At 50.4% G+C, this 13942-nt stretch overlaps 1 protein-coding gene across 2 annotated transcripts in view; it reads right to left on the reverse strand.

The window, feature by feature from the left end:
• Mmd2 (monocyte to macrophage differentiation associated 2) overlaps positions 1-13462 on the reverse strand; it is a 38641-nt gene extending 25179 nt beyond the window's left edge. The window contains exons 1-2 of one of the 2 annotated variants that reach the window (XM_070033464.1): positions 13237-13462; positions 12662-12748 (exon numbers count right to left, since the gene is read on the reverse strand). In XM_070033464.1, coding sequence (XP_069889565.1) covers positions 12662-12748; positions 13237-13283 — 134 coding nt within the window. In that variant the 5' untranslated portion in view covers positions 13284-13462. The remainder of the gene's footprint in view (positions 1-12661; positions 12749-13236) is intronic. The other variant, XM_070033465.1, reaches the window with a different exon arrangement.
• Between the last annotated feature and the right edge of the window lie 480 nt (positions 13463-13942).

The following is a 13942-nucleotide window of genomic DNA, read 5'->3' on the forward strand; positions in this document are numbered from 1 at the left end:
CACTTGAGTCACAGCTCCACTTCCGGCTTTTTGGTGGGTAATTGGGGATAAGAGTCTTACGGACTTTCCTGCCTGGGCTGGCTCTAAACCTCAATCCTTAGATCTCAGCCTCCTGAGCAGCAAGGGATGAGCTTTTAGGGCCCAGCTTTCCCCCCACATTTTATTAGAATATATTCACTATACAAAGTATAGGGTTTCATGTGACAGTTCCATACATGTGTATAACGTACTTTGACTAACTCACTCTATTAAACTTTCTTATCACAGATACTCATTTATTTTGTTCCTACACTTTATTTTCTACTGGTCCTAAGGGTTTGAACTCAGGGCCTCCCACTTGCTAGGCCAAGAGCTCTACCACTTGAGCCACATCCCCAGCCATTTCTTGCTTCAGAGAATCTCAAAGTTTTGCCCAGGGCTAGCCTCGGATGGTGATCCTCCTACTGATGCCTCCTATGTAGCTGGAATGGTAGACACACCATGCCCAGAGTGTCACTTGAGATGGGATCTCACTAAATGTCGCTAGGCAGTCCATGAGGGGAAGGCAGCAGAAACATCCTGCCATCCATCTTGCAGGGTGCAGTGGATGGAGGACTGGAACAGGGTGGGCCCAATGTCCCCAAGGGAGCATCTGTGAGACAACATCTGAAAAAAACTCTGAAACAAACAAGCCCTCCCTCTTCTCCCAGAGAAACCTTAGCCCTGAGATGAGTGCGCCAGGATAGAACAGGAAAAATTCCAGAAGGTTCTGGAATGTACTAAACCCAGTTTCCAGCGCCATCCCCCATTAGCAAGATCCAGGCATCCAGGCTGAGCAATGCAGCCACGATGGAGAAATAGATTCCCCCAGAGATTGGTGCCTGCTAGGGCTGATGCACACACACACACACACACACACACACACACACACACACACACACACACACACACACACACACACACACACACACACACACAGAGTACAATCCCAGGGGTTTCACAGGACTGAAACACCATCCGAACTTCTAAGAATATCCCTGCTCCAAATACATGCTGATCGATCTGTTCTCTGAGGCCCTTTCTCTGAAAGAAATTCAGTCGGGCTTTGTCTGGGATGCAGGCACCTCAGAAGTGTGAGTGCAGAAGCTCTGCAGAGGGGCAAGGGGCAGGAGGGGTGGGAAAGGGAGGGTATCTTCCCTTCTTTCTTCAGAGATGTTGCAAACTTGCAAGACTGCAGCTCCTAATGAATGAAATGATTGATTCTGCCTGTGATAACCATTGGCTGCAGAGACCACAGGACAAGAGGTTGCCCAGCAACCAGATCCATAAAGGGAGCAGAGTTGAGCATGCTCCTCCACCAGTAGCTCTCGGCCCCCACTGATCAAACAGGTCAACCAGATGTCTCCCACCTCCAGGTGAGATATATGTGAAATGCACTACCTGGTCTAGGATGCCTTTGCCTTTCTTGAAAAACATCCATCGTGAATCTAATCGAGCCTCTGGACCATAGCTGCAGGAACATGCACCTCTGGCCACATGTGGCTAATTACAAATACATTCATTAAAAAACAATAAATTAAAGCATGCCTGTAGTCCTGGCTACACAGGAGGCTGAGGTGGGAGGACCACTTGAGCTCCTGAATTTGAGACCAGCCTCTCTGCTGCAAGACAGGAAGACCCTGTCTCAAAACTAAAATATACAAGCTAGCTGTGGTGGTGCACACCTGTAATCCCAGTTATTTAGGAGGCTGAGGCAGGAGGATTGTGAGTTCAAGGCCACCCTAAGCAATGTTATTCCTAATTCAAAAACAAAATAAAGGGCAGTAGGCATGGCTCTAGCAGCAGAACATCTTCCTTGCATATGTGAAGTCCTGAATTCAAATTCCAGTACCATCAGACACAAAATAAAATTTAATAAAGGGCTGAGGATACAGTTCATGTGGTAAAACACTTGTGTAACAAAGAGGCCTGGGATTCAAATCCCAGTATGAAAAAACAAGATAGTAAACAAAAAGAAATTAGAATTTAATTTAAAATTCATTTTTCAAGTCACATTAGCCACAATTCAAATGTGTGCCTAAGTGATATTCTTTAGGATTTGTCTTCAAATACTTGGATAAAAATGAAGAGGTGCTGGTGGCTCATGCCTGTAATCCTAGCTATGCAGGAGGCTGAGATCTGAGAATTTCCAGCCCAGGCAGGAAAGTCTGTGAGACTTTTATCTCCAATTACCCCCAAGAAAACCGGAAGTGACTCTGTGGCTCAAAGTGGTAGAGCACTAGCCTTGATCAAAATGAGCTCAGGGATAGCATCCAGGCCCAGAGTTTAAGCCCCACCACCAGAAAAAAAAAAAAAAGTGAAGAGATAGCTAGATATTGGCAACACAGATCTGTAATTCCACCTATTCAGGAGGCTGAAATCTGCAGGTGTGAGTTTAAAGCCAGCCTGATCAGAAACATCTGTGAGATTTTTTTTTTTGATCCATCATGGGACTTGAACTCAGGACATGGGTGCTGCCCCTGAGGTTTTTCACTCAAGCCTAGTGCTCTACCACTTGAGCCACCACAGTTCTACTTCTGACTTTTTGGTGGTTCACTGGAGATAAGAGTCTCACAGACTTTCCTACCCAGGCCAGCTTTGAATCGAAATCCTCAGATCTCAGCCTCCTGAGTAGCTAGGATTACAAGTAGAAGCCTCAGGCACCCAGCTGTAACGACTTTTTAAAATTGTGGCAAAATACATATGACATAAGATATACCATCCTAAAGTTTTCTACTTGAGCCATGCCTGTGGTCTTTTTGGCTTTAGGTGGTGGTTAATATTGCTGTTTGGTGTTTGAACTAAGGCCTCATTCTTGCTAGGCTGGGGCGATACTGCTGAGCCATGCCTCCAGCCCTGCTTTTCACCAGTTCTTTTTAGGACAGGATGTCATTTCCCACCCAGGCATGCCTGAGCTGCAGTCTTCCTGCTGTGATCCCAGGCACACATTGCCACATCTGGCTTCCCTCTGTGGAGACAGAGTCTCACAGACTTTTCTGCCCAGGTTGGCCTAGACCCTCGATCCGCCCAATCTCAGCATCCATGTAGCTGAAGATGACAGACACCAGCCACTCTACCCAACTTTGGACTGAAGAATAATCTCATGAATTTTTTTTTGCCTAGGTTAGCCTCAAACCCTGATCTTCCAATGTCCACCTCCCAAGGAGTTAGAATTAAAGGCAGGAGTCACTAATCCCAGACTCTTTTTTGTTTTGTTTTGTTTTGTTTTTCAGTTGTGAGGCTTGAACCTGGGCACTGTCCCTGAGCTCTTTAGCTCAAGGCAAGTGCTCTATCACTTGAGCCACAGGGCCACCTCTGATTTTCTGGTAGTTAATTGAAGAGTCTCATGGACTTTCCTGCCCGGGCTGGCTTTGAACTGCGATCCTCAGACCTCAGCCTCCTGAGTAGCTAGGATTACAGGCATGAGCCATGAGCACTCAGCCCAGCCTCTATTTTGTTTTGTTGTTGTTGTTTGTTTTCTAGTCCTGGGGCTTAGACTCTGGGCCTTGGCACTATCCCTGAGCTTTGTTTTGCTCAAGGCTAGCACTCTACCACTTGAGCCACAGCACCACTTCTGGCTTTTTTTGTATATGTGGTACTGAGGAATGGAACCCTGCGCTTCAGGCTTATGAGGCAAGCACGGTACCTCTAAGCCACATTCCCAGCCCTCTATTTTGTTTTGAAGACAAGGCCTTGCTAATTTTTCCCAGAGTGACCTTGACCTTACCATCCTCCTGCCTCTGCCACCCAAATAGCTAGGATTACAGCAGGAACCACCACCACCGCCCCCACCTCTCCTGCAACACCACACGATTCTCAGCGGCCTCTGAACCATGTACCTGTCCCCCGCGGGTCCTCGCCGCACATGGCTGAGGGGTCCCCAGAGGGCAGCTTTGGGGGTGCAGAGTTGAATTAGTGCCCTCCATTTGGCTTTCTGCTCCTTGTTCTGTCTCTCACTGCAGGGGCTGTGGGTAGGCGCCTTCCCAGCTGTTGCAAAATCTCAGACAGACATTGTTCTAAAAGAGAACAGACCCAGCTGGGGAGTGGGGGGGGGGGGGAGGAAGAGGGAGAGGGGAGGAGGGGCAGGGGAAGAGGAGGGGGGAGAGGCCCTTATTGCTATTGGGGCCTGTCCTGGAGTCCCCAGATGGGGCCTTCTTTCCTTCTTTCCTTCCTTCCTTCCTTCTTTCCTTCCTTCCTTCCTTCCTTCCTTCCTTCCTTTCTTCTTTCCTGCCTCCTTCTTCTCCCTCCTTACCCCATCTCTCTTCTCTCTCTCCAGACATGGTGCCTACACACTGTGACAGACGTTGCTCATGCAGGACTGACAGAGGCAGGGCCTCCTCTTAAAAACCTTCTGGAAGGAAGCAAGCAAGCCTTGCAAAGCACTGCACCCGCAGCCTGACCCCTGGCCTCAACGAGCCTGTTGTGAATGCACGGAGGAGCAGAGAGCCGCTGTGGGTAGTGGACAAGCCTGGGGCAGGTCCCTCGCGCCACCATGTGAGCACATGCTGGTGCTCTGCTGACACTGCGAGGGTCTCGAACCTGGGCTGGGGGAGGAAGCAACCGCACAGATCCTGCAGGGCCGTGTGGGCTCTTTGTGAGGTCTCAGGAACAGACTTGAGAAAAATTGGAAGGGTGGGCAGCGCTAGGATGAATCTGGGATGAATTTCTGTAAGTCACTGTGGGGGGGAAGGGAGGGGGGGGAGTGCCCGTTTCTTACTTTGGTTTTCTTTGGGTTGGATTTTGAGTTTGTCTGTGTTCTTGGCAGTAATGGGATTTGAACTCAGAGCCTTGTACTTGCTAGGCAAGGTTCTCTACCACATAAGCCAAGTTTCAGCTCTCCCCACCCCCCCACCCCCGTTATTTGCCAGTCCTGGGTTTGAACTGTGGGCCTGGGTGCTATCCCTGAGCTCCTTTTGCTCAAGGCTAGCCCTCTACCACTTGAACCACAGTGTCAATTCTGGCTTCTGTGATTAATTGGAAATAAGAGTCTCACCAAATTTCCTGCCATAGCTAGAACGGTGATCCTCAGATCTCAGCCTTCTGCTTAGCTAAGATTATAGGCGTAAGCCACCAGGGCCCTTTTCTTTTTTTTTTCTTTTTCTTTTTTCTTTCTTTTAGGTCCAGTTGTGGGGCCTGAACTCTGGGCCTGGGCGCTGTCCCTCAGCTCTTCACCTCAAGGCTAGCACTCTACCACTTGAGCCACAGCGCCACTACCGGCTTTTTTCTTTTTGCTTATGTGGTGCTGAGGAATCGAACCCAGGGCCTCAGGCATGCAAGGCAAGCGCTCTACCACTGAGCCACCTTCCCAGCCCCAAGGGCCCTTTTCTTTTCAAGCATATTTCTCACTTTAGCTCTTCAGTCAAGGAAGAGCATGGTGGCACATGCCTGTAACTGCCTCTCAAGAAAAAATAGTACTGGGCTTGATGGTGCACACCTTTAGTCCCAGCTACTTGGGAGGCCAACATACTGTCATTGATTGGGCCCAGAAGTTCAAGACCATCCTAAACAACAGGGTGATGGGTAAACTCCATCTCAAACAGAGGGAGGGGAGCACACAGCAGGCATAGCAATATACACTTGTAAACTAAGCAGTTAGGAAACTGATACAAGAGGCTCATGAGTTCAAGTCCAGCCTGAGCTACATAATTGTTTTTTTCGGTTGTGGGGCTTGAGCTCTGGGCCTGGGCACTGTCCCTCAGCTCTTTAGCTCAAGGCTAGTGCTCTACCACTTGAGCCACAGCACCACTTCTGATATTTCTGAGTGGTTTATCGGAGATAAGTCTCACAGATTTCCTGCCCGGGACAGCTTTAAACTGTGATCTTCACATCTCAGCCTCCTGAGTAGCTAGGATTACAGGCATGAGCCACCATGCCCGGCTGGGCTACATAATTCTTGTTTCATAAAACCAAGAAGCAGCGATCTGGGACTTTCCAGTGCTGAAAGGACAGCTCCAGCACCAGCATAGCACCAACAGCCTCTCAGCTGCCCTGCATCGGCTCACTATTTAGTTGGCACCAGCTGTATACCACGTGTGCATTCATTTCCTCTCCACCCCATGCAAAGTCCTACCAAGCAGGAGCAGCTGAGGAGCAGGTGCAGATGCTCCTTGCCTGGTCATACCCCCCCGAAAGTGACATCAAAATAGCCCATCAAGTCTGTGTCCCCTAGGCCACAGGAGTACAGGGAGGTCACAGCAGGACGTCCTGTACCCCAGCACCTAGGACAGCGCCCATCACATAGCAGGTCCTGGCAACCAGTGGTATCAAGAATGCAGGGAGCCAGGCACCTGTGGCTCACGCCTGTCATCCTAGCTATTCAGGAGGCTGAGATCTGAGGATTGCGGTCCAAAGCCAGCTGGAGCAGAAAAGTCCATGAAACTCTTTTTTTTTTTTTTTTTTTTTTTTTTGCTGGTCATGGGGCCTGAACTCTGAGCCTGGGTGCTGTCCCTGAGCTCTTCAACTCAAGGGTAGCGCTCTACCACTTGAGCCACAGCACCACTTCCAGCTTTATCTGCTTATGTGGTGCTGAGGAATTGAACTCAGGGCCTCATGCATGCGAGGCAAGCACTCCACCACTGAGCCACCTTCCCAGCCCCTCCATGAGACTCTTATCTCCAATTAACCACCAGAAAACTGGAAGTGATTCTGTGGCTCAAAGTGGTAGAGTGCGGGCCTTGAGCTGAAAAGCTCAGGGACAGCACTCAAACCCACAGTTCAAACCCGATGACTGACCAAAAAAAAAAAAAAAATGCACAGAAAACGGTGCCGGTGGCTCACACCTATAAATCCTAGCTACTAAGGAGGCTGAGATCTGAGGATCACAGTTCAAAGCCAGCCCAGGCAGAAAAGTCCTTGTGAGACTCTTATCTCCAATAAAACTACTCCAAAAAATGGAATTGGTGCTGTGGTTCAAGTGGTAAAGCACTAGACTTGAGCACAAAGAGGCTCTGGAACAGCACCCAAGCCCTGAGTTCAAGGCTCAGGACAGGCAAAAAAAAGAATGCTTGGAAGCCCAGTACTTGTGACTCACACCTGTAATCCTAGCTATTTAGGAGGCTGAGATCTGAGAATTGTGGTTTGAAGCCAGCCTGGGCAAGAAAGAAGTCAGTAAGATTCTTATCTCCAATGAGCCAGCAGAAAGCTGGAAGTGGAGCTGTGATTAAAGCGGTAAAGCAATGGCCTTGAGTGGAAAAGCTCAGGGACAGTGCCCAGGCTGAGTTCAAGCCCCAGCACCGGCACACACACACACACACATACTCACATAGACCTACTGCTAAGATTTCAGGGATAAATGAGACCATGTTGGAAAGTGCTGGGCACACACTCAGGGCCCACCTCTCCCCACACCAGAAGACCTTGTGCCAGGACATCGACAATAAACCAGCCAGCCAGCACAGATTGAACTCTACAGTCCTGCACCTGTACCTCACACACCGAGACCCCTGCGGTCATCTGCCCTGGGCCCAAGGATTTCCTGCACAGCCTCCAACACCCTGAGAAACTTGCTTTTCCAAACTGCCTTCAAGCCTCTCTGGAAAGAGGCCGACTGCAAATGGTCGTAAATGATCACGATGACACAAATCCCCGAGTCTCTGGAGCATTTGAATGTACACCAGATGCTCCAAGCGATGGCTCATGAATATTATCCTAATCATCTTTAGAACAAAAAGTCCAGGATGAGTTGAGCACCAGTGGCTCACAACTAGAATCTTAGCTACTCAAGGGGCAATTGAGGCTTAATGGCAGCCCAGGCAGAAAAGTCTAAAAGATGCCATCTCCTATCAACCAGCAAAAAAACAAAAACAAAAACCAGAACACACACACACACACACACACACACACACACACACACACACACACACACACACACACACACACACACACACACACACACACACACCTGGGCTGGAGGCATGGCTCACATGATAAAACCAAACCCAAGGCCCTGAATTCAAACCCTAGTGCACTCATTCATTCACACACACACACACACACACACACACACACACACACACACAGTGAAAAGTGTTCGTAGGCCCTGTGACCTTTTGTTGCCTAGCTACAGAAGAAGTGGGTCTAAGTGACTTTGAAGGACAGTAGGATGGGGAATCTAAATCTACAGAGGGCTGACCAGGACCCCCGTGAACTGCTCAGCCCTGTCAAGGTGCCACACTGATGAGACCATATATAATAAGGACAGAGCTCAGTCACAAGTCTAGGACCCCTCTCTTCCACCTTTCCTTGGACCACATGAGGGGCCAGCTCAAATGGTCTGAGAGGCCTTAGGAGAAAAACCTCAAAGCCTGTGAAAGAATTCCACTGTGGGGCCATTTGTCCTGGTCACTGCAAATGGAAGCGAATGAACTTGACCTGGGACTGGGGAAACCACACAGATTCCCACACTCTGCGCTAACCATGCTCTAATAGACAAGGGATCAAGTGATCAAGTATTGCAGCCCTGTGGGAAGGGGCCAGACACAGTAGGAGGAGTGGCTTCGTGGTGGTGGGCTGGGTGGGCTGGTTTCATGGGGCTGGAGCTTAGTGAGGGGGCTGGGTGGGTGTGGCCTTGTTGGGCGGGGCTTACTGGGGGCGGGACTTGGCCAGAGTTCTTCCAGTCATTGGGGATCATGACCTTGACGGTAATTGTGGGCCCCTGGTGTCTGTCTGTCTCTCTCTCTCTGTCTCTCCCTCTGTCTGTATGTTTATGTATCTCTTCTCACTCCCCCATCCTTGAACACAGGTGTTCACATATGATATACTACCGCAAGCCCAAAGCAACAGAGTCATTCATGGGCTGAAACCAAACTTGTGCAATGGAATAAACCTTTCCTCTTTATAAATTGATTGTCTCAGGTATTTGGGCACAGTCAAAGACACAGGTTGCCTTTTCCTTCTACATGTGGGATTTGAATTGCTTGTTGCCTACGTGGATTGCAAAGATGTCTTTCAAGTTTGTGGCTGGTCTTCAACTTTTTTTTTTTTTTTGAAATGGGGTCTTGCTGTGTTGTTGCTCAAGCTGGTTCAAACCTGTCATCTGCCCATGCCAGGCTCCAAGCACTGAAATTATAGGTACGTACCACCATTCTTGGCTCCTTTACAGACTTTTTTTTTTTTTGGTCCGGTCGTGGGGCCTGAACTCTGGGCCTGGGCACTGTCCCTCAGCTCTTCAGCTCAAGGCTAGCGCGCTACCACTTGAACCATAGCACCACTTCTGGCTTTTTCTTTTTCTGCTTATGTGGTGCCCAGGGCCTCATGCATGCAAGGCAAGCACTCTACCACTGAGCCACCTTCCCAGCCCATCCTTCACAGACTTATGTTTAAATGTAGTCTAATTTATCACTCTTTTCTTTTATCATTTGTACTTCATGTGCTTCGGAACTATTTGTCTGCCCTTATTACAAAATTCTTTTGTATTTTCTGAAAGCTTTCCAGTTTCTCTTTAAAAAAAACCAAAAACCACCAGAAAACCGGAAGTGGCGCTGTAGCTCAAGTGGTAGAGCACTCACCTTGAGCTGAAGAGCTGAGGGACAGCGCCCAGGCCCAGAGTTCAAGCCCCACGACCGACCAAAAAACAAAAAACAAAACAAAAACAAAAAACAAAAAAAAAACAACTTTCACTTGTATTTTTTTTTTTTTTTTGCCAGTCCTGGGCCTTGAAGTCAGGGCCTGGGCACTGTCCCTGAGCTTCTTTTTCCTCAAGGCTAACACTCTACCACTTCCAGCTTTTTCTGTGTATGTAGTACTGAGGAATGGAACCCAGAGCTTCATGCATGCTAGGCAAGTACTCTACCACTAAAGCCACATTCCCAGCCCATAAATTTTTGTTGTTGATGATGACAATGGTGGTCATAGGGCTTGTCAGGGCCTGGGTACTGTCCCTGAATTCTTTTTGCTCAAGACTAGCACCATTTCCAGTTTTCTGGTAGTTAATTGGAGATACAAATATCACAGACTTTCCTGCCTGGGTTAGCTTTGAACTGTGATCCTCAGATCTCAGCCTCCTGAGTAGCTAGGATAACGGGTATGAGCTACCAGCACCTGGCTTCACCTGTAAATCTTTAACCCATTAGAAATCTATTTAGGGGGCTGGGAAGGTAGCTCAGTGGTAGAGTGCCTGCCTTGAACTGAAGAGCTGAGCCCAGAGTTCAAGACCCATGGCTCACAAAAAGGAAGAAAGGAAGAAAGAAAGGAAGGAAGGAAGGAAGGAAGGAAGGAAGGAAGGAAGGAAGGAAGGAAGAAGAGAAAAGAAAAGATCCACTTTTATAGCTGGGTGCCGGTGGCTCACACCTGTAATCCTAGCTACTCAGGAGGCTGAGATCTGAGGATCACAGTTCAAAGCCAGCCCGGGCAGGAAAGTCTATGAGACTCTTTATCTCCAATAAACGACTACAAAACCAGAAGTGGCGCTGTGGCTCAAGCGGTAGAACGCTGGCCTTGAGCTGAAGAGGGCAAGGACAGCACCCAGGCCGAGGGTTCAAGCCCCACAACCGACAAAAAAAAAAAAATACCTTTTATGAGCCACAAAACCATGTTGAACTCGCAATGCTTCAGATATAAACAGTTAACTAAGCCAGATACCACTGGCTCACATCTGTAATCCCAGCTTCTCAGGAAAGTGAGATCTGAGGATCTCAGTGTAAATCCAGCCTGGGCAGAAAAGTCTGAGAGACTCCATCTACAATTAACCAGCAAAAAGCAGGACTAGAGGTATGGCCCAAGTGGTAATGTGCCAGCCATAAGCAAAAGCACCAAGTGAGAATTCAAGGCCCTGAGTTCGAACCCTGGCACTGTCACAAGAAAAAAAAAACTTCCTTTTCTATGTAGTGTGAGGTTGGGCTCTACTTTCATTGCTCTCATCTGATGGTTAACTATCAGCATTGTTTACTCAATAGACCATCCTTGCCTAGACTGAGCTGTTGACTTTCATCAAGGACTCCGGTTAGAACTAAAAGCCCAGCTAGTCCAACCCCTGAGGAACAGATGCTCAGAAAGGGAGAGTATTTTTGATGATGCCACAGAGCACTTGCTTGGAATGCCTAACTCTCACCATGGGGAATGTCCCTATGCTGTTCACTCTGGATCAACAATAGAGACCACCTGGCTGGGGATTGCTTGGAAATCCAAGTCCAAATCCAGGGATGTGGTCTACATATAAAATACATAACCAATGCTGAAGATGCATAGTGAAAAAAAGAAAGCCAAACAGCTCCCAAAGAGTTCATAGCGATTACTTGTTGGAATCATAATATTCTGGATGTAAAGATTTAACAAAATTGGGTGCAGTATCTCATGCCTGTAAGCTTCATGAGAGGAGGAGATTGGGAGGATTATAGTTCCAAGACAGCCTAGGGAGAAAAGCTCATAAGATTCCCCACACAACAGTGAAAAGTGGGAGACGGGCATCAGTGGCTCACATCTATAATCCTATTCAGGAAAACTGAGATCTGAGAATCATGGTTCAAAGCCAGTCCTGGCAGAAAAATCCATGAGACTCTTATCTCCAATGAACCATCAGAAAACTGGAAGTGGCGCTGTGGCTCAAAGTGGTAGAGTGTTAGCCTTGAGCAAAAAAATAGCTCAGGAACAGCACCCAGGTCCTGAGTTCAAGCCCCAAAACTGACAGTAATTAATTAATTAACGAATTAATTAATTAAAAAGCTGGGTATGGTAGTGCATGCCTGGAATCCCAGCCTCTGTTTGTGAATGATTGGTCTAGTTAATATCTTGGTTCTTCCTTGCTGTGAGTAATAGCTCAACCTAGGCAAGGATAGTCTGTTGAGTAAATGGTGCCAATAGCTGAGACTATCCAGACTGTATGAGGAGCATAAATAGGAGGATCGTGGTTCAGGCCAGCCCAGGCACAAATATGAAACACTACTTGAAAAATAACTAAAAATAAGGTAAAGGACCAGAGCTGGGGTGGAATGCCTGCCCATTCTACACTTTTGTTCCAGGACCCTTGAGAGCAAGCTTTCACAAGTGCAAAGGGGCCACTCTGAAGAAGACAAATTTGTGCAGCCAACCCCATCCATCCACCACCAGGCCAGGAATCACTCAGGTCCTTTTCGTTGTTGGTGAGTTCCAGCTGGCCTGGAACTCACTGTCCTCCTGTTTCTGCCTCTCAAGCAGCTGGGATTACAGGCGAGCCCCACCTCACCCGGCCACTCTGCACCGGCCTGGGAAGAGGGTTCTACCTGTCCTCCTGGGGGAGTGGAGGGTTAACCCTGAGACTCTTCACTTCCTCCAGTTATGACACAATGACCCAACCCACCCGGGTCTGCTCCACTGGAGCGCAGGACACACCTGGGCAGTCCCCTTACAAAGATGAAGACCCTGGGTCGGGAAGGGGGATGGGGCGCGGCAGGCAGGACGCCCCCCCCCCCTTAGAGGCCGGGGGTGGGAGGTGTCTTCTCCACCAAAACCATCCTTTCTTCTTCAGAAAGACCCCCAAGATTGCAAGGAGCACTAGAAGAGGATTTCACACGGGAGACCCCCCCCCCAACAAAATCCTAGAGAAACTGAGTCACTGCAATCCTCTCCACCCGCATCTAGCTGGGGGGAACTAACAGCAGGAGGGAAACATAGCTGCTCTACAAAGACAGCACGAGTGGGGTGGGGGAGGGAGGAGAACCCCGGAGCTCACTTCGTGAGAAGACCAGGATGTCCGTTCTGGGTCCCAAGCCTCAGTTTCCCCCACGTGAAAGGAGCACTAATCCATTCTTCTGCCCTGCTGTGAGGATGGACAGAAGGGGTGCACAAACGAGGCCCGTTAGCATTTCTAACAGCGCGTCCAACAGATGGGGCAGGAGTCGGCCCCACGAAGCGCGGTAGATGCTTTCCAGGGATCATCTCGTTTAATCCTGGGGCGGGGAGGGGGGACCCCAAGCGAGAGCTGGAGACCCGTCTCAAGCCCTGCGTGGCCAACAAGAAAAAATGAGGCTCAGACGAGGGCAGCGACTGGCCCAGGGGCACCCCGTTAAGAAGGGGGGTCTCGCTGCGTCTGCCCCGGGTGGCTCGGGCCTCGCCGCTGGGATTACAGGCGTGCGCCGCCACGCCCGGCCAGGGGACCCCGGGGCGCAGACGCCCATCCAAGACCAAGGCGACGCCGTCCCGTGGGTGGGGTGTTTCTGGCCGGGATGGAGGGGTGTGCATCTCTGCAGTCCGGGTTCCTGAGCCTCGGAGGACAGCGGGGACCCCCAGCCCCCCCCCGCCGCTCACCTGGCGTATTTGGTTTTCTGGAAATCCAGCAGCCGGGGAGCGAACATCGCGGCGGTTCCATCGGCGCCCTGCCCCGGGCTCGGCACGCGGGAACTTGGGGAGCCACGGGCACAGGCGCAGCAGGTTGGACGACCCGATCTTAAGTGCTTGGGGGGGACGCGGTCGGCACCCCCGAAACCCCCCGGAGCCCAAGCCCGAGAAGCCGGAGCCCGAGGCGCGCGCGGAGCCGGCGGCGCCAAATCCCGAGCAGATGGTGGCGGGGGCGGGGGGGGGGGGGGGGACTGAGAGGGGGGCTCCCGCGGGCCGCCCATGCCCCGCCCCGCCCACCTCCACGCCCTCGGCCGCACGCCACGCCCCTCGCCTCGCCACGCTGCCCACAGCCCCGCCCCCGCCCCTGCCCATCACTTCTAGCCCCGCCCCACTTCCCTGCCCATCATTCCTTGCCCCCGCCCACCGCCCCTTAGCCCCGCCCTGTCCATCACCCTCCCTGTCCCAGACTCTGTGGCTTTGGGAAATCCCCCCCCATTATCTCCCAGATAATTTTCAGTTACAACGACCCCAGGATCTGTCAGGTCCTCCCTCGGGGTCCCTCAGCCAAGTGGGTGTTGGGACCACCAGCCAGTAGGCCCGACCCCTTCCCGTCCCCAACGAGGGCGACAAGATGAAAGAAACAAGGGGCATGGTGGAGCACCGGGGAGACTGAGGC

The sequence above is a fragment of the Dipodomys merriami genome, unplaced genomic scaffold (genome assembly GCF_024711535.1).
Source record: "Dipodomys merriami isolate MVZ:Mamm:240054 unplaced genomic scaffold, mDipMer1.0.p SCAF_22, whole genome shotgun sequence".
NCBI lineage: Eukaryota > Metazoa > Chordata > Mammalia > Rodentia > Heteromyidae > Dipodomys > Dipodomys merriami.